The sequence below is a fragment of the Sphaeramia orbicularis genome, chromosome 12 (assembly GCF_902148855.1).
Source record: "Sphaeramia orbicularis chromosome 12, fSphaOr1.1, whole genome shotgun sequence".
Taxonomy (NCBI): Eukaryota; Metazoa; Chordata; class Actinopteri; order Kurtiformes; family Apogonidae; genus Sphaeramia; species Sphaeramia orbicularis.
Window position 1 is genome coordinate 71,365,092 of NC_043968.1, and position 22,192 is coordinate 71,387,283.

General features: G+C 37.5%; 1 protein-coding gene across 3 annotated transcripts in view; it reads right to left on the reverse strand.

Annotated features, from left to right (window-relative positions):
* gpsm1b (G protein signaling modulator 1b) overlaps positions 1–20,665 on the reverse strand; it is a 51,097-nt gene extending 30,432 nt beyond the window's left edge. For 2 of the 3 annotated variants that reach the window (XM_030148666.1, XM_030148665.1), the window contains exons 1-2: positions 5,920–6,802; positions 4,189–4,410 (exon numbers count right to left, since the gene is read on the reverse strand). In XM_030148666.1, the coding sequence (XP_030004526.1) occupies positions 4,189–4,410; positions 5,920–6,068 (371 nt within the window). In that variant the 5' untranslated portion in view covers positions 6,069–6,802. Of the gene's footprint in view, positions 1–4,188; positions 4,411–5,919; positions 6,803–20,482 lie in introns of those variants that run through there. The other variant, XM_030148667.1, reaches the window with a different exon arrangement.
* Between the last annotated feature and the right edge of the window lie 1,527 nt (positions 20,666–22,192).

Here is a 22,192-nt window from a genome sequence, read left to right on the forward strand (position 1 = left end):
TCTTTGTTTAAGCCATAGTTTTGCACATCCTTTTATTTCAGTTATTGTATATATATCTGTGGAACCTGAACTAAAAGTAGAGGACTGACTGGCTGTTGTTTTACTGGTTAGTGATCCCCAATAGCTGCTAGATTAGCTAGACTGTAAAATCTGAACAAATTGAATATTTTGGTACTGTAATGACTCAAAGAATTGCCTACATAAATACTCCACTGCAGGGGTATTTAAAGCCGGTCCTCAAGGGCCAATATCCTGCATGTTGTTGATATTTCCCTCTTCCACCACACCTGGAAGCCATTACATCAGTATCAGGCTTCTGCAAAGCTTGATGATAAGCTGATCATTAACTGAACCAGGTGTGCTGGAAGAGGGAAATATCTAAAACATGCAAGATACCAGCCCTTGAGGACCGGATTTGAATACCCCCGATCTACTGGAACAACTCCTTTCACATACTGAAGGAATAAATATTGCTGTTTTCAGAGGAACAAGAATGTATTTAGTGCCATTTGTAAACTCTGGACCTTTTAATTCAGATATCTATAATAAAGTGGCCAAAAACAATGTTTAAAGAAAGAATGTTCTACACTCATCCTCGATTTCCTTTGTTTAAATATATTGTAGTTCTTAGTCATCTGTCATGTACAGTCAGAGGATGAAAATGTGGCCCGTGTTAATATTAGAGGGTTTAGCCTATGAACCTGTCTTTAGCCTTCAGGCATCATGGATAATCTTCCACCTGGAAAGATTTTATAAATATATACTATATATACTGCCCAGCCTCATAATAGTTAATTTGAAAGTCTTGAGCTTTGATTACAGAACTCATTGACTGTGGAACAAACACTTATGTAATGACGCGATAATTGACACAACATAAATTTTCATGTATTGATGATGAAAGTCGAACTATTAATGCCTCGGTCACAAATGCCGTAACAAACAGCTACGAACACCATGCAAACGATTTATGGACTATTTCATAAGACCTTCTCAAGGCAGCGTTATAAGAATGCAGAGTTTGCAGACCCTTCCTAGCCAGGTGGATGATCTTGTGCAAGATTTTCAATGAACGCGCAACAAAATCCTCTTTCATAGGGCACGCTAATGAATGCCTTGGGAACAAACTAAGAAGAACGCATGACATTTGTGGATCAGATGGCCATTCCAGAACCACATGTTCCTACGGTGGCCACAAGTAGATCGCAATAATACATTATGTTGTTATTAGGTGCCCCTTATGGCATTCACATGAACGGATGTACAGACAGAAATTGGCACGGCATTCTTAAGGTGGACACAAGGTGTTCCTAATAGGCAGTGGTATATCATTCATGCAGCATTTGTGGCATTTTTTTGGGGAGTGGGGTGGGGGGGTTGTATACAAATCTTCATTTTACAGATTTCTACGGTCAAAAAACAGTTACACTAACGATTCACAAAGTTGCCCACAATGGGGAGGAAGAGGAAGGATAGGGATGAGGAGAGGAGAAACCCACAGCCTAACCCACAGCCAGAACCACCTGAGCAGTCTGTAGTGGAGTCTGACCATGGGGATGCCCCACATATTCTCTACAGGAGTGTGTAAGTCAGCACCATGGACAGCGCATGATCCCAAACACATAAAACATAAACTTGTCATCTTTGACTTGACATCACATTACCTCATATAGCAATGTTCCTCAAACGTCTACCTTATTACTTTATTATGTTACCTACGGAAAAATAACTAAATGGCTCTGCTGCTGCCAGACCAAAAGTTCTAAAACACTTCATGTAAAAAAGCTTAACGTAGCTTAATGTTTGGAACCCATAATATTGGGATTTTCCTTTTGATTTTTGGAGAAGTGAAATTGGACATGACTAGAGATGTCCATGTACAATTTGGTGATTATCGACTGCTGTTTTTTGGACATTAAGCTACATTAATCTTTTTCTCTATAATGTGCGCCTATGGAGAGGGAAACGGACAACAACATCCATAAAATTGGGTTTGTTGCGATTTTTGCAGAGGTGAAAGTGGGAAAGACCAGAGATGTCCACACAAACTTTGGTGATGATTGACCACTGTTCTCAGGCATTAAGCTACATTAAAGCTCTACCTACCGATGTGGCATTTCTCACAGCACTTAGTAAAAGTTTGAACATGAACAACCCCCCTCCCTCCAAAGCCCCGCCCCCTTCCCTCTGCCTGAGCACTGAGGCTCCTCCTCCTCTCATCTGATGCGCGATGGAAATAGAGAAGGAAGCAGAGGTGGAGGTCCGGTCCGTTTTGGCGTGTCCGCGGACCCCTCCCTCAGTAATCAGATGCATCATCCACCTGCCGCGGGCCCACGGCTCCTGTTCCATCAGTAGACCTGGTCTGTGCAGTACTGGGTCAGTGTCTTCACTGCAGTGCCCACGGGATGGGCGCGCGCACTGTGAACGCGCGGCCTCCGCGAATTTTCCGTGGACATTTGAAGTTTCATAGTCCATACAATAATCATCCTACATCATCTTACATTGTGTGACACCATGTACATGTACCTGTATGAGTCCCACCATCATAAAAGCTGAGCTTTATGCAGACCTGGTCAGTCCAGTACAGCTGACTTCCAGACTTTTATCTCCATCCTTCATTCATCAGACTCCCGTTTGTGCCCCTCAGTTGTTTCTGTTCATAAATCCGTTTTTTCCCTTCCACATGTGCATGTCAGTTCTATCCAAACACATCCTAGACAGTAGACTGTGGTCAGTGACAGGAGAAGCAGCGCCAGTGAAGCGTCAGATTCAGAGGAACACATATCGGATGTGAGACGGCGATAATGGATCGGATGCTGAACGGCCGTAATGGATGATTGACAGGAGGCTCAGTCAGGTTCGGCCAATTATTTTATTCGGACCGACTAAAATGATTGGTCAGACTTTTATTAGAAATATAAGAGAACTAAACATTTTTGAGTTTCAATACCTGGTGGATTTCTTTTACATTTTAGTTTGACACACACTTATTAGGAGCATTTTAAGATGACAAAAGAAAAGTGTAAAAATGCCACATCATACGGTATAGCTTTAAGCATTTTTTTACATAAATATTTTGGAATGTCCCGCCACAACCGCTTGATCTTCCTCTTCTTCGTTTCGCAGCTGTAGAAGTTTCAGTCTTGCGGGCATTATACCATCTTGAATGCAATGATCACGACATGGGACTTTTAGAGTACACGGCCACTGTTTATATTCCAATCTAAATATTCTGAAAAAGCATAAAATCTTCCTACCAATGACTTGAGAGTGCCATGAGTTGCACATAGGGGTGCCATACGGCCACCTTACAACAAAACAGTTCATGAAGTGGCCGTAGGTATGACGTAGGAAGGTCCCAAGGTACCATTATGAAGAACGGTCTTCATACAAGACATCAAGTCATTTTTTCACGGAGGCCTCAAGTTGCTCTTGCAATTTGAACGGCAGTTGTACCAACTTCGTAAGACGACTGTAACAAACCAATGCTCCCTCCACAAATGTCTATGAACTCCAGATTTCATACGAACTGGGAGATTCTTGTGAACCCATCGTTCATAAGAATCTTTGTGACCGAGGCCTAAGTAAAGTCTCCTCCATGCCAAAGATCCTCAGTGGGGTTCAGGTCTAAAGTCTGTTGGTCGATCTATGTGTGAAAACGATGTGTCCTGTTCCTGAGCCAAGCCCAGTGAGTCCAGTCAGTCGTGGTATTATCCGGTCTTTAAGTTCTCTATCAAATGAAAAGCTACTCACTGCATCTCTTCAAGGGTTAATGAACCTATTGCAGATAAAACAAATTAATCACTGCAGTAATTACCCACTGAAAGGATTAAGACAATTTTTAGTTAAATCCAGGTGGAGACTTTTTAGTCCAGGTTGTGTATAATATTGATATTGACTAATATAAGATATAATATAGAGATCATGTTTTTTGTCATATCACCCTGCCCTAGTTAAACCTATAATCTACTACATCCATGTTTACTCAGATATACATTATACACTTTCATCTGCTGTAAACATATGTAAAACTGAACAGCTTCATCAAGCAGATGCCTATTTCCAAGTAGATATATAGATGAATATATCTTTTAATGCAGAAACAGATCTTGCTTCTCCCATTATGGAAAAACTGAAACAACACATTTCATGCCGTTACCTTTACTTTTCTCCTGGTCAGATACTCACCTGGCCAAAGTAAGGTCATGCTTGTGGTACTCCAAAGCTTTGCCGTACTCCTTCAGATAAAAGTAGGCGTTTCCCAGTTGGCTGTAAATGGCACTGAGGGTCTTCAGATCTTCTGTTCCAACCTGCACGGCTGCTTCGAAAAACGCTGTTCCACCTTTAAAGTCTCCTGCTTTGCACAGTCGTTCTCCTTCCAAGGCCAACTCCAAACAGGAAGCCTCCATCCTGAATACAACACAAAGAGGGAGAAAAAACACCTGAGTGCATACACAGTGTACTGTAACGTGGACACGATTTACAGTGTCTGTCCAGCATCCTCTTACAGTGACTAACAAATTGGCAGCATCACCATGACAACAAGGTCTAGCCATATTGATGGACTGTAGCCGTAGCAACTGAATCTAAGGCGCTGAAAAGATGTTGTACTTTCTGTTCGTTCTTGTTCTCATCTGGTCATAGTTGGATGAATCTAACTGAACAATTGTCGATTTCAACTATAAGAAAATAAGCAAATCAAATCATTTAGGTAAATATTTGGATCCAATTCAAGGACCTTAATGTTGTCTCTGCTCCATTTCCAACTGATGTGAAAAAAAAATACAGATGTGCCAGATAAAAAATGAGCCAAGTCACGTGGAGCTTCCCATCCACCACTATGATGCCTCTGTCACCGTGGCAACAGCTGCATCATTGACCAAGGCGATGCAACTGGGCGTCTGCTTTGCACCCATTAACAAGTCTAACAAGGACATACTGTATCAGTGAAATTCTAATGAACCTGACTGAATGAAGCCAGGTGTGATAGAAAGCACATCCAACTAAACAAAGCATTTCCACATCATGCACAAAGTGAATGTGGTCATGAGAAGAGTAGGATCATTTAGAGATACGCTGGAGTTAAGACTGACTCAGTAATGTTCCTAAAAAGAAAAAATAGAACTCAATGAATTTAGAGCTGAACACCAAACTGTCAAAAATCTAGGTGAGTCAAAGTAAGATTTTTTTTATTTTTTTATGTCATTTATTTTCATTGCTAGTAAGTACATTCAGCCACTCCCTGAACTGATAATTAGTACAATCCTAATTAGGATGCTTTCAATTTTGGATTTCCGAAAGATACACATCAAGGCTTAATCTGTGAGTTCCCTTCAGCAGAGTCCAGATTCATTGTATAATCCAGGATAAAGTAAAGTCCCTTAAACTTGGTTGAGGCACTAAATTCCAGATAAAGTAGTAGAATGTAGAGTTAATCAAGGATTGTCCTGGAATCTAATCTCTTTTCCAAATGGTGCAATTAAATGCATTAAAAGCAACATATGTACCCTAGATTTACCTGAAAGACAAGATGAAACATCCAAGTGGTTTAAACTTATTTCTATAACTTCAACAAATCCATTAGTTATCTATAATTAATCAGCAACCATTTTAGTATAGTTTCAGTCATTTTAAAACAAAAAAGTTCTGTGATAGGCTACTTGTTTTGTGCTTTTTTTTTTTAACTCCTCTAAAACATACCTTTGGGTTGACGATGTCTCTATGAGTATCTGGACATACAGCATTTTTCACCATGTTTTGATATTTTATAGATTAAAAAAGTGATCCAGGAAATAATTGATAATTTAATCAACAAGACAGTATTAGCTGGTTGCAGCATTTCGTAACTAGCTTCAAAACACACTGTTTTTGTTAATTTTCTAATCTAATCAGTCATCACATATATTTTTGCTCCTGTACCTGTGCTTTTGCCTGGTTCGTGTTTTGTCCACGTACACCTGTAGCTCCAGGTGTAAAGGCCTTAGAACTGCCTGTGGTCTGGGTCCGTGGTGGACTAGTCTGCACACAGCCTTCTCTGCTCCAGTCAGAGGACAATGTTCACACGCCATGAGGACACCGGTTAACACTGGCTAACACTAGTTAACAACGGTTAACAATTTACAACCATGGCCAAAATTAGAGTAATGAACAATCCTTTTCTCTCTAATGATATATAGTGATTCAGATAAAATTATGAGCTGGTTTCTAATGATTCTGTTTTCTAATTGTGTCCATATGAAGTCCGCACTGTCCTTTAAATTTGCTCTACAGTCAAATCCACAATAGCAGGAATTTTGCAGCAAATCTGAACACAATCCAACAGGGAGTTTTTTGCACAACCCTAGAGCTGCCAAGAATCACATCTGCACTTCAAGTCCTCCAGAATGTTCCAAAAAAAGCCAACGGTGAACTTCTCCCGCAGAAAGCCAGGAGGGAATAGTAAAGAATTCCATGAAAGGCCAGTTCCAGGTACATTTAGACATACTCAGAAAAGGCATTCTCAACTCTCCAGAACCTCTTTTTTTGGTAATCCAAGGAAACTGAAGAAAGAATTTGAGCTGTCAGATGCTGTTATATCACTCATTTTTTTTTAATATCCTCAAAAGAAAGGAGTTCTTCTCTTTTCCCTGTGAACCTCAGCCATAATGACAAAAGTATCCATTAAATTGCCAGGTCATTACGAAAGAAGAGACGGTTTAATGTATAAATCATTGCAAGTGGACAATTATTGAGCAAACACAACACCTCTAAGCCCGACTACTATCCCAATGAAAGACAGGGAGGATGAGAAAGAGGGAGAATGGCTAATCCGTCAACCTGCAGCTCCTTAGTGGAGACCACACAGCGCAGTGAGTGGCCCAGACTAATCCACCAATCTGCTGACACTAGCACAAACATTATTAGGTCACCAGCCAGCACATACAAGACTGAGAGGAAACACCAGGTGAACACACACATTAATGTATAGACTGGATGGCATAGGAGTTACTGATTGAACAGAAACTTCTATGTGTGTTTGTATGTGTGAAGGTTATGGTTGTAGAAATTACTACACACTGATACTGATATGACCAACAGTATTCAGTCTGAATGTCAAACATGTCATACACCATATACTGTATTAGTCAGTATGCTGCTTAAGCCACCTGCATGATACAATCAATCCCACAATGCATCATGGTAACCTCTTCTTCTTTTATCATTCTTCTTTCGTCAAATGTCGGGCAGGCGTGATGGAATCGGTCAGTCATGGCTACCTGCTGCAGAGTTTGGACTAGAGTTTACTATTTACAGAGGTTAAACATGGAAAACACCACTAAAATCAGTCGTACTGCTGGGGATACAAGTAACTACATGTATAAGTAAATAGAATTAGTGAAATATTTTGATTAAAAATATAATTTGCAGCAAACAATAGCATATGTTGTAGTTTGAACCTTTCAAACTGGTTACTATGTGCATGCTGGGAAGGCGTCGACACCAGAAATGAATGAATACACGAATGAATGAATATGAACAAACTCAACAATATCAAACAATTTCTTGCATTCTTTAAAGTGTGTTACTACTACTACTACAACAGTTACTACAAATGATTAAATCTCAGCTGTTCTTTGTCAATGATAAAGATCAAATTTCTAATTTGAGGTAAAGTAAATGATATGGCAAGGCAAGTTTATTTGTATAGCACATTTCAGCAACAAGGCAATTCAAGGTGCTTCACACAGGACGTTGAAATACAATCACAAGGGGAAAAGAAACATTTAAAACATTACAAAAGTAACATGTAAAAGGTGATTAAAAACAGTAAGTAAGAAAATAACACATGAAACCCAAAAATATAAAAACACACACATATTAAAGTAAGAGTTGCAGTGCAGAGTTTCGAAGGAGAATATAAAATTTAAAATGTAAAAAGCCTTTTAGTCAAAGGCAGCAGTGAACAGGTGAGTCTTTAACCTTGACTTAAAAGAACTCAGACTCACAGGAGACCTGATATTTTCTGGTAGTTTGTTCCAGATGTACGGAGCATAGAAACTGAATGCTGATTCTCCATGTTTCGTTCCGACTTTTGGAACACAGAGCAGACCTGCAAAATTAACATTCTCATGGACAGATTTCTTTAAAACTTTAATTTATTTTCCAGCAAAATAAAATGTGGATGGCATATTGTGAGGAATTTATCTCTCTTGATTTGTGCTTTCTGAATGTTTTTTTAATTTTGAATAAAACTTGCTTTGATTTATATTCTTTCTTCATATACTGCTAGAGTTACATGCTGCAACCGAATATTTATATAGAATTCCCTACATACTGGTACATTTAATTATTGTTTAAGGTAATTATTCCTCTTAGAATTCTATATTTGCTTGTAGTATTTTTATTTTCATCTAAGCTTTGTTCATAGTTGTTTGGTTAATTGATGTTGCTGTCACACTTATCAGTTGTGAATGAGATGTTTGCTTTATCAAAGTACTTTGAAAACAGTTCAATCAGTCAATCAATCATATTTTATTTATATAGCATCAAATCATAACAAAAGTTATCTCATGACACTTTACATATAGAGCTGGTCAAAACCAGACTCTAAGCCAATTTACAGAAACCCAACAGAATCCTCCAGGAGCAAACACTAGTGACTGGTGACAGTGGCGAGGAAAAACTTCCCTTTAACAGGTAGAAACCAGTTGTTTCAGTTCTTTTTAAAAGTTCTATATCCCTGGGCCCAAATGTATATTTAAAAAAAAATATATAATAAATAATAATAAACAATAATAATACTACTACTACTAATAATAATAATAATAATAATAATAATAATAATAATAATAATAATAATAATAATAATAAACAATAATACTAATAACAACAACAACAACAATAATAATAATAATAATAATAATAATAATAATAATAATAATAAACAATAATAATAATAATAATAATAATAATAATACTACATTCACACTTTTACTGACTCTTCAACTGTCAAACAATAAATGGCCTTGCTCCCTAATTCACAATATGGACAAGTCAGGTCCAGAATGTCACTGGTGGCAAACACTGACAGTGATGTTAACTAGAAACACACGAGTCACACAACACTTGACTCACTCAAATGCTAATGCACAGTGAGAAGGTTTCCTTTACAGATGTCAGTTATCACTGAGCATGTTGCCATGTACTGAAGGTTGTTCTGTGCATTCTCAATGGGTTTGATAACGCAAAGAGACAGTTTTCTATTTTTAGAAGAAATGTTCTTCACATGTCATAGCATTGTTGAGTATTTTACTCAAAGAAAAAGAAAACTTTTCCAAAGAAAATAAGACCGATGTCCCTGTATCTCACTGGCAAGTTCTATCAAGATTCAATAACAAGTTAAATTTGTGAGCTTGTCAGGTTCTGCCACTATGTTAGAGTTCCTGTGGTTTTAATGTAGGAGATCAATCTCCCAATAGAAGTGAGTGGTACTTTCACTACTTTTCTCCCAGTATATTAGTACTTTGTGATCCATGTGATGTATTATTGTGTTGGTTGTTTATCCAGGACAACAGATGGAAATTATCTTCTCTGCTAAATCTGGTGCATGCATTTTGTTCTTTGCAACTAATGCCAATACACATGATCCTGTAACTAAGTAAATAAAAACTAAAATGCAAAAATACTGGAGGATAACTCAGCTAATCAAACAAATCCATATATGACTTCTTATCAGTGCTCACTAGTAACTATATTGATATCTCTAAGCATTTCCATGTTATAAGTCATCCATATATGGACCATTATAAGTAATGGCACATTTTTAATATTTCAAAAATTTGCAAAAAAATAAAAAATAAATACATAAAAAATTCCAAAATACACATTTCTGAAAACTGTGCGCAAACTTTGTAGATATTCCCCCAAGGGAGATACAACTAAATATGAAATTAATTTGGCCAGTAGTTTCGTCAGAGAAGATGTTTGAAGAAATTGCTGATAAAGATGAAGACAAAAACAACAACAATGGACACAGCGCCTTTACAGTAGGTCACGGCAGGTTTAACTGTTTCAATCCTCATCACAATAAGAAAATATTATAGAGAGCCTTAAAGAAATATTTGGCTGTGACACTTTATGAAGAATATGTATAATATGTTGGTATAGTTCCACGTAAAACTGTAAGGGTTGATGAAAAATATTCTTAAAAAATGTCATGTCTGCTCAAGGATGTATCATGACTTTTAATGAGTTTAAGCTAAAATATCCTTTCCAGCCACATAATAAACTGACACTGATAACTCAAGCTGCGACAGAATAAACCATCTTCCTCTTTACACCATTGGCTCTAAACCACATAAAAAAAACATATGAGCAAAACTCAACCAAACATGTGGAGAACCACAAAGACCATGAGAACTTGTTTTTGTAAACAGAAGGGAACCAGTTATCACCTCAGATAAGAGTCAAAGAGGCCCTTAAAATGCTTCACCGAGGTTATCTGGTTGGCATTAAACAGGAGGAATAGAAATAGAAACTCCTTCAGCAAAGGCTTTAACAGACTTCAGCTGTGAAATCATTAAGCAGATAAAGAGCAAACATGGCAGGAAAATTTCAGTTTGTCCACAAATACTTGATGCAAAGAACAGGATGCCATCACTATCAAAGTAGAAACTTGACCCTACAATTAGTTTAAACTTTATGAACTAATGGCTGTGAAGAGAATGTTAATGTTTGCGCAGTTTGTATTTAATATTAGGGCACGGTGTGTTACAAACAGCCCCCTTCAACTGGAACATGGATGGATGGAAAAGTGTCTTGACCTGACAACAAGCGTTAAGGGTCAAGTGTGTGATGTTTAGATTTAGAGACGGAATGCAATATTTATCATGGTAATTGTATTTTCATTACTGTATAAGTATGTATGTATGAGACTTCCTCTGTTTTTCTGTTTTATAGTAGGTGAAATTAGGGACGCACCAATACCACTTTTTTCCAGACTGAGTACAAGTACAAGTACTTACATTTGAGTACTTGCTGATACAGAGTACCAATATGGGTACTTAATAATACCATTACAGTTCTTAGTTACTTTTGAAAATGTGCTTTATTGTCATTGCCATTAGTCTGACTGGAACAAAGTGCTGCTACTGACATTTAATGTGTTGGAATGAGTGTTTCTCAATTAATCCACCAGGTGGCGCCGCTCTTGATTAACCATACTGGACAAATACCACGAAGAAAAGTAATGTTTTTTGAGAAGAAAGTCAGTAGTAATAAGCATGAAGATGACAGAGGTAACACTAATGTGAATACTAATATTGATATTGATGAGGGTAGTTGTCATAAATCTGTCAGAACCTCCACGGTTCCTGGTGGTATTCTCCATCTGGGTAAGCATCCGCGAGCACCTGGAAAATGAATGGAATGTATGCAGACGACAGACAGAACGCTCTGTCTGTATCCATCTGTGTCTTTAATGTTACTTGCTGTCAGCATTACTTTTGTCATTTATTTTGAAAAATCTCCACACTGCTGACATCACTTCTCCGCCGCGTACCTGCTGCAATTAACTGTGAATGTCACACTGTCGTAAGTGGTATCAGTGCGGTTGTATCAGAGTACTTTAATAAGTACGAGTACAAGTACACACACTGAGTGTCGGACCCGACATCAGTATTGGTATCAGTGAATCCCTACATGTAAATCTATCAAGAATCCCCATAACTGAAGAAACGACATGGGCAGTGAATGGGGGCCACTGCAGTCACAGAAGGACACAAGATGAGAGTGGAAAAAGACATGAGGGGCCTCTGTAAACCACAACTGAATTGTAAAACAGATTGTGGAAAAAGGGGTGTGGCCTAAAGGATGCCTGGAGACACGGGGAAAAGGCATCAGTGAAGTTAGACCTGGTTATGATCAGAAACTTTCTTCCTTAGTTGTTTTTGAAGTTCGACTGGACCAGTTTTGTTCTTGGTTCTATTAGTTCTTCCAGTTTTTCATAGAATTGATGACATCTCTTGGATGAGGGGTGAAATGTTTCCAAGAACCAAAGCAGTCCAGTTGAACTGAGGATGAATGATGACCTGAACAAACGAGATCTTACACAGACATCAGTAACTTTCACTGTCTGATGAAAGTCAAAGTCTGCTGCACAAAACAGGAAAAAACCACAGCTGAATATTTGACAGGGGACCAACACTGAGAAAATGGCATTTATAGTTACATAAAGATGACAAAGGAAACAATACAAAAGACTAGAACAATGGATTGGTCCCTATGAGAGGATTATCACAGCGACTTTCATTCTTCCCATCTTTGTGGTTAGTGTAAGAATGGATGTGTGTGGTAAAGACTACCATTCCCTCCACTGATTACCACCCTAATTGGTCTGTTTGGGGAGACTCACATCCCATAATAGCCTGCTTGTGGTCTAAGAGAGACGGTCTAACAGAGCTGTTGCCATGGCAGCAAACAGCGCATGTAACTGACTGGAGAGGATTCAAGGAGAGTTAAAGGGGTTTGTGTGTAAATTGATCCATTCCATTTGTCCTTTCAGCATAAAAGAAGAACAATGAATCTTTGTCCAGTTATGAATCACAAATTCTGTGTGTTGTGGGGAAAAATATGCAAAATTGTCCTCTGCTAAAAAAAAAAAAAATACACAACTTTGCTACGGAACAGACGACTGAAAACAGAGTGGAGGTTATGGTTGGGGTTGGGCACTGAAAACTGCTCCTCAGGCCAAGCAGCAAAACGTTTAAATAAGTACCCGATGAAAAAACAGTCATGTCAAGAATGGAAGGAAATAAATCCTCTGCAATATTAGAGGATTGTGAAATACAAGCTATTTGGAACAGAGTCGTAACCAAGTTAGATTGGACTGTAGCAAGAAATAACAGCAACATCCTACTTCATTTCTCTCCATTAAAGTTATAGTAAATGTGTTTGAGCTGTGAACTCAATTATATGACTTGTCAATGTTACTGACAGTGAACAGAGGAGTTGGCAATCTTAGAAAAGTCTTATTTTGCGTCTTAATTTGGTTCAACACACCACTTCCTACTCCTAAAATATAGAGCCAGACGTGGCTCCTGTTGCTGGAACTGAAGCTGTTACGTTGCTCTGAACCACAGGAACACTTGTTGAATTGCACATCTTTTAGCGCTGCCTTAACGGACTGGATTACTTGTCAGTTTCAATCTGAACTAACATGATAAATCCGAAAAGTCACACATTATCACAAGTGGACAGGTCAGTTGAAGTAGCTGCAGAATTTGCAGTCAGTGTCAGGTGAGTGTGGGTGGTTTGAAGAGCACTTCAGGGCCTGAGATCCATGTGGGAAATATCAGTGTGACAGACAGGTTAAGCAGGGCAAGTATTCTTCAAATAGTGTCCGCTATAAGTGATATTAATGTACTTTTAGGTGGTAAAACAGCAGCCTACAAACCCAGACTAACCCATGCAGAGAATCCTATGGTTCTGCTTAGTATTAGCCTTATAGCACAAGTCATACACTATATGGACAAAAGTATTGGGACATGTTGAATTCCAGCGTTTCTTTTCTAACAGGGGTCTGGGATACAAAACAATAATGACAAATGTCATTATTTAGTTTTATATTGTGATAAATATCATTGCATTGGTTAGTTTTAATTAAATTATATTTGCTTCCAAAATGCCTCAGATATGATTTTAATTTAATTTCTCTCAACATTGATATTGTTCTGTTTTTTATCCATGACTAAGATTTTATATGTTCTACCTCTAATTTTATAAAATATTTTTCATGCTGTGACTGTAAACAATCATTTTCTACCACAGCTAACCATCTACTTTCTCACATCTCACTTAGGAAGAAAAATCTCCCATTAAACTTTAAGGAAATATTGATTTTTATAAACTATATGGACAAAAGCATTGGAATACATGATGGCTACAGCTGTAACATGCCCTGTTCATGCTGATTTGACATATAAACATCAACAATCAATATGACATTTATCACAATATAAAATTATATTATGACATTTGTCATTATTGGCTTGTATCCCAGACCCCTGTTAGAAAAGAAACACCTGAATTCAACGAGTCCCAATACTTTTGTCCATATAGTGGATGACTTCGGTAATTATGCTATGAGGCTAACGATAGGTTTGTTGATTCTCTGTCCAGGTGATGCCCCTGAATTACCTGTGTCACACTCAGCCCCTCCTCCCCCACTTTAAACCTCTTAACAACTTCCAAACACTTATTCCAAATCTAGGCTACACTGTAGTATCACTGTGGCATTTATCCCACTGTGGGTTGTATAGACTGGACGTGTTTCCATCTAGTTGACCGTGACATGCACACGCGTTTTTTCAGTTGTGTGTGCACAAAACCAGACTGTACAGGTCAAACTCAGCTAGGAATATTCAACGGAGCACTCAGATAAACAAATTAAAGTAAAACTTATTCCACACATGATGCATCTTTCAATCTAAAAGTACCTGTAGACTGTCAATTCCCCTGGTGAACACACTAAACCCTAAAATTCACACACAGTGGAAAAATAACACCTTAAATATATGAATATAGGAGCAGAAATTGAACATATTAAATAATTACAAGGCTGTGAATCTACTCCATACTCGGGGTTTCTACACGACGGTCACCATGATTCTTGGCTTAACAGAGAAACCCTGTTCTCAGAGCAGTAATCCAGCCATAATTACAGAGTGCCACGGTAGTTGTCAGGGAAACCAGAGAGAAACCCTCTAGGAATGTTTTTCCTCTTGCAGTTTGTGTCTTTCAGTTTACACAGAGCTCAATCGCACAACCTCTTTTTTGTTTTATACTTTTCTCTTGTCATTTCCCTTTTGTTTTGATTTAGTTTTCTTATCAGCAGTTAATAGTTGGATTGTAATGTTGCACACAACTTTAATCACAGACTGTGTTTAAGAAATGCCTCGAAAAAGTCTGTATAGTTGCATCTCCTTTTATCTTCTTATATTTTGTCATTACTGCACCAGGTAAACATCATAACCTGTAAAATACTTTATCATTTGCTCAGAGGAGAATGAACCAGACAACCTGAATGGGACTGTTTGTCGATTAAAATGACAGACTCTATTGTGTGAATCAAACAAATACACACTCACACGCTCACACTCATGAACACCTGCAGCCCCCATCATAAAAAAGGTCATGTGGTGACTGTGTCTGTTTGTAAAATAGAAGGACAAGGATCACAGAGGGTAACCTGACCATCTGACTGCTACCCCCACTGTGACACACTCCACATATTTACCTTTGTGGGATTGTGTGTGTGTGTGTTTGTCAAGGATATGACAACCTTGCGGGTCTTATTAATGTCACTTCATAAATTAGCAGATAAGAGTCGCTGCCACCTGTTTAGTGTCACTATCGAAGCAGGAGGAGGAGGTGGGGTTATGTCAGGGTATAGGCCTGTCCTGTTAATTTTCACTTAATAATGGTTGAATTTCCAAAAACTGTTTAAACTATCCGATAATGAGAATCTCACAGTTTCAGTGTTAGTGTCCTGGACACAAATGGAGATGACTCCAGCTAGATCAGTAACTAGTCATCTTCTAAATGTCAAAATACACAACAGAGATGCATCACTGTATGTTTTATTAACATCTGACCAGATTAGGCTGCGTTTCCACTCCTCGGCAAATTCATTACTTATGTCTGATTTTAACTTGTCGTTACAGTTCACATTGAGCCTGTTTACATGACCATAAAAGTCGGATAACTGAGAGTAATCGCATAATTGTAATAACCAGATCTAACGCATTTACATGCACTTACGAAATTCAACTTCAACTTTCTGATGTTGTCTTCAGCTCACATGACTACATAACTTCTATTTTCTACAATTTTAATTGTCTTCACACATGCACAGATGTAAAAGAATGAAATGACTCAAATTAACCCTAACCCTAAATACATGCAGGAAGACATAAGAGTATTGGGGAGAAATCCAGGTGTGTTATTCTGATTTCCTATAATCAGATTACATATATCAGATGATCCTGTTTACATGATCTCTAATAATCTGAAATTCTCATCTGGATTATGACCAGAGTACTGGTGTGCATGTAAACAGGCTCATTAATTAGTCAATGTGGCAATTATCAGATTCCAGCTCGAACTGGTCAAAGCTCCATAAAGGCTATGGTTCAACAAGTCTTCAGATGGTGCCGTTTAGTACAAGTACAAACACACTGAGAATCCTCCAGACCGTCTTTGTAAGTACAAATGTCAGTCAGTGTCTGTGTCTGTCAGTGTTCTACTGTTCTAGATGAGGTTTCTGAATTCATTTTAGAGTTCATTCATGTTTGACACTTTGTGTGGTTCCGAAACTTTTTTTTAGCTCAAAAACTTCAAAATTAATTTCATTACGTTAGAGGGGCTGGTATTGCATCTTGCTGTACTTTTTTTTTAAATTTCTTTTGTCCTGTTACACTTTAGCACCAACTTCATCTTTTACCCAATGTTTGTCTTGTTTTATCTTCAACATCATTTTTGTCTTTTGTATCTTTTACTCAGTATTCATCTTGTTACATCTTTTAATGTTGTAATTATCTTCTTCATCCTTCAAAGTTGAACTGGACTGGTTTAGTTCTTGAAAATGTTTCGACTCTCATAAATGATGACCTGGGCTAACAGACATCCTGCCGAGCATTTTGGGAAGGGGACAGTCCAGAAACCATTTACGGTTTAATCTGAAACATGAACAATGACTTCGGCAAATGAGGACTTACAGATATTTATCTTCTTGTACCTTTTACGTCACTTTTGACACATGATTTACTTCATTTTTGTCTTATTACCTCTTACAAATCAAGCTTCTCCTCCTCATTTCACTGAAGTAAGGTCAAGACTTATGAACTCATCTATTTTATTTCAGAAAATGAATTCACTCACTATAGTATTGCTGACTTCTACTGGTGACCCAATAAAAACAGTTCTGTGACCCTACGGAAAGGCAGTTCTGTAGTATGGAGTGGATATAGTGTAATAATAGTACAGAGTGACTGGTTCCAGTGCAGAGACTCTAGTAGGACCTACATGTTGAATGAATTCTGACGTGACTGTTCAGATGCAGGTCATGCTGTAAAAGATCAGATCTGTTTCTGATTAAGGATCACAGATGGAAGTCAGAATTGTGCTCATGCTGTCATGAAAAAGTGACATAAATAGGAAAAAATTGGGCTATGTGAACGTAGCCTTAGATCAGTTGACTTGAACCTAGAATTAAATAGATACAAAGATAATAAAACAGACAATAAAAGAATAACACAATGAGTGAGTTTAAAAGCACACTATTATTCCACTATTATTCCGAATCCGATAGTGACATATATATATAAACACCCATACACCAGATTGAGGTTTAACCCTAAAATACAACACACAAATCCCTTTTAGTCACAAAAGCTTGCATGCCTTGTTGGAACAACAAATGTATCTGCTGTTAAACTTTAAGAAAGAGGATATTAACAGGTTTATGGATAGGAACAAATATCGAAACCTGACCTTTTCCAGAAGTGTGAGTTCTGTAGCCCATGGAAAACTTTAGAAAAAGATGTGTGACTGCATGTAACGAATAATATAATGGAATATTCATTTTAAAACAACTCATTAGGAATTGTATCTTTTTCAGAAAAAGTAAACGCCAGAATCTTATGTTCATGTAAACACACTAAATGATCTAACTGGAATGACTGACGCTGAACAACTTCCTGAATAGTTTGAGATGAAATACTCTGAGTGATCAAATAACCTGTAATTACCTGCATTACATTTACAGGCTTATGTTATAACAAAATGTCGGTAAGGAAGTAAGAAGATGTGGAAATCTGCAAAAGAGAGGCAACCCACTTGGTACTAGAGCTGAAACAATTAATCAATTAATTGACCTGAATTGAATAAAACGATTATTCGATTCAAATTTTCCTGAATTGAAGCTTTGTTTCCTTGATTTCACTGCTGCTAAACACTGGTTCCACTGTTGTGTTTCACACAGACGTTTATTGTGACGCACATGATGCCAGGATCAACACAAACAACATGGAGCGAGGACCAAAAAGCAGAAAATGCCATATGTTCACTTTCTACATTGGAACGATCACTTTATTCCTTTAAACTATTAAGTTTTTATACAAACATAAACAAATATTTGTCCTTTTTTTCAGTTGCATGTTAGTTCCATCTTAAGTTGTTAGTAAGTTGGATCCAAATGTGTTGAGGACCGCAGTGCACTTGTTGTTTGTAGATGTCATTGGACTTATTTGTTGTTGATTACATCTATAGACAGTTTTATACTTTTATACTGTTGTTATTGTTATTATTTATATATATCTACACTACCAGTCAAAAGTTTGGACTCACCTGGTTTTTCTTTATTTTCATGACTATTTACATTGTAGATTCTCACTGAAAGCATCAAAACTATGAATGAACACATATGGAATGATGTAGTCAAAAAAAGTGTGACATAACAAAGCATGTTTTATATTTTAGATTCTTCAAAATAGACACATTTTGCTTTTCATTACTGCTTTGCACATTCTTGGCATTCTCTTGTTGACCTTCATGAGGTAGTCACCTGAAATGTTTTCCAAAAGTCTTGAAGGAGTTCCCAGTGATGCTGAGCACTTGTTGACCACCTGTGGTCCATCTCATGTCATTTAAATGAGAAGGTGAGTCCAAACTTTTGACTGGTAGTGTATAAATATTTAAATGTCCTTTTACTTGTTTGAGGTGTTTGTCATTTTCAAAGGTGTCTTTTTCACACTTTCTCTATTTTTTTTTTTCCGCCTATCTAAATAATAGTTGCATTAAATCGAATCAAAAACATAATAGACAGATTAATCGATTACAGAAATTTGCCACCTGTGGTCCATCTCATGTCATTTAAATGAGAAGGTGAGTCCAAACTTTAGTGTACAAATATTTAAATGTCCTTTTACTTGTTTAAGGTATTTGTCATTTTCAAAGGTGTCTTTTTCACACTTTTTCTATTTTTTTTTCCGCCTGTTTAAATAACAGTTGCATTAAATCGAATCAAAAACATAATAGACAGATTAATCGATTACAGAAATTTGCCTCCTGTGGTCCATCTTATGTCATTTCAATGAGAAGGTGAGTCCAAACTTTAGACTGGTAGTGTATAAATATTTAAATGTCCTTTTACTTGTTTAAGGTGTTTGTCATTTTCAAAGGTGTCTTTTTCACACTTTTTCTATTTTTTTTTTTTCGCCTATTTAAATAACAGTTGCATTAAATCGAATCAAAAAACATAATAGATTAATCGATTACAGAAATTTGCCACCTGTGGTCTATCTCATGTCATTTAAATGAGAAGGTGAGTCCAAACTTTTGACTGGTAGTGTATAAATATTTAAATGTCCTTTTACTTGTTTGAGGTGTTTGTCATTTTCAAAGGTGTCTTTTTCACACTTTTTCTATTTTTTTTTTGCCTGTTTAAATAATAGTTGCATTAAATCGAATCAAAAACATAATAGACAGATTAATCGATTACAGAAATTTGCCTCCTGTGGTCCATCTTATGTCATTTCAATGAGAAGGTGAGTCCAAACTTTTGACTGGTAGTGTATAAATATTTAAATGTCCTTTTACTTGTTTAAGCTGTTTGTCATTTTCAAAGGTGTCTTTTTCACACTTTTTCTATTTTTTTTTTTTTTTCGCCTGTTTAAATGATAGTTGCATTAAATCGAATCAAAAACATAATAGATTAATCGATAGCTGCAGGTTTGGTTGGAACACATGCACACACAGGTGCTGTTGGATGTCATGGTCAGACCCTGCTGTGTAAACACGGACACACACGGGCATCTGCTGTGTTTGTCTGGACCCATGTGATGTGTGACGTCACTGTGTCTTGACCCACGGCGTGTGCGTGTCCGTGGGTCTGCACAGCTTCAGGCTCCGTGGAGTCTGTGATACAGTCGAGCTCCGTGACCCGAGCCAGGAGGGAGGACTGAGGCTTGGAACCCACCGGGCTGGGGCTGGATCTGGACCCCCACCCCCCCTCCGCCTGTGGCTCCTCCTCGGTCAGCCTCTCTCTCTCTCTCTCTCTCTCTCTCCTCTCTCTCTCTCTCTCTCTCTCTCTCCTCTCTCTCTCTCTCTCTCTCCTCTCTCTCTCTCTCTCTCTCTCTCTCTCTCTCTCTCTCTCTCTCTCTCTCCTCTCTCTCTCTCTCTCTCTCTCTCTCTCTCTCTCTCTCTCTCTCCTCTCTCTCTCTCTCTCTCTCTCTCTCTCTCTCTCTCTCCTCTCTCTCTCTCTCTCTCTCTCTCTCTCTCTCTCTCTCTCTCTCTCTCTCTCTCTCTCTCTCTCTCTCTCTCTCTCTCTCTCTGCCTCCTTCCCTCTTCTCCTACAGCCGCTCCCCTCTGTCTGTTTCAGCCGCCGTTCAAGGACGAGCCCCCCCACCCCCAACCCCACCCCGGTGCGGTCCCCTGGGGGTCCTACCTGGAGTGCAGCCTCTTGCTGACCCGGTCCCGGTTCAGGTCCACCCCGTTCCCCGCCGCCTGAGCCATGTCTCGGGTGTGCGGGTCCGCGCGGAGCCCCGGGCTGCGTCCTCCTTCCTCCGCTGCCTTCTCCGCCTTCTTCTCCTCCTCCCTGAGCCCGTTGCTCTGCTCCGTCCTCCCTCCTCCTTCTCCTCCTTCAGTGCTTCCTCTCCGCTGCCTCCTTCTCTCCTTCTGCTCTTTTCCTCATTCACTGCGATGGCAGCTGCGGAGGAAGTGAGGTATGGCGCAAACAACCCAGAAAAACACGCAGCCCCGCCCCCCAACTACGTCACAGGATGAGGTCACACAGGATACACTACATGGAAGCAACCATTACCCCTCAGAATAACAATAAAATAAATATAACATCCCACAATGTAATTACTTATTTTAAACATGATACTAACAATACAGAATTTAATGTAAATTTGTTCATATTATTTGGAAAATTTCATATACATAAAAATAAATATACTAAAACACTCCCAAATTTTAAAATCTTCCTATTAGAATTTGGAAATTATATTCAATCTTTAGAACTCATTTATAATAATAATAATAAAAAATAAATAAATAAATTTTTAAAAAAAAGCACTAAGACCTTGGCTATTTATAAACAAATTTTTAATACTGATTGAACTCTCTGTTGCATTTACCTATTTATTTATATTTGTCAGAATTATTATTTTTTATTTATTTACTTTTTTTTACTATTATATATTATGCTTTGTATTTTTAAATATATGCATTATTTTCTTAAACTTATATGTTCAAATGCTTTTTCCCTTTTGACATCTTGTTGTTTGTTTAAAATGTTGTAATGTGTACTCAAATGTTGTTAATAAAGTTGAAAAAAAAAAAAAACATTACTCCTCATAACGCTCAATCAGAATTATGCATGGGAACTTAAATCCTTTTTTGAGTAAAAAAAAAACAAAAAAAAAAAAAAAAAAACTAATAATAAATGCATTAGAGAGATGATTCAAAGGGATACAATTTGTAAACCAGCTTCTATCTTTTTCTGGAATAATTTATATTTTGATGTTGACTGGGAAAAAGTATGGTTATTACCTAGGAAGATTTTTATTTCGAATAAGGTGAGAGAGGCATCTCTAAAGCTGTTACACAGGTGTTATCCGGTTAATTCAGCTCTGGTTAAGTATAAAATCAATGTCAACCCCCTTTGCTCATTTTGTCACAATACGGATGAAACATTAACTCATTTGTTTTGGGAATGTGCCTTCAGTCAAATTTTTTGGTGTGATATCAGTCTTTTTTTAAGTAGAAAACTGGATATTTGTCTAAACTTTAGAATTGAAGATATTTTATTTGATCTGCCTGTTAAGAAATTATTTATTCTTAATCTCATTTCATTATTAGCAAAATTTCATGTACATACATGCAAATTTGCCAAACAGAAACCCAGCTTTGTAGTCTTTCAGTCTTACTTAAAGTCTTACTTAAAATCTTACTTGGACAAACTTAACTTCTGCACTAACCCTAAAGCTGTGAAAACTAAAGCCTTATGTAATGAATTTAAGTTGTTATATATATATATATATATATATATATATATATATATATATATATATATATATATATATATACACACATACATACATACATACATACATACATATATATATATATATATATATATATATACACATAC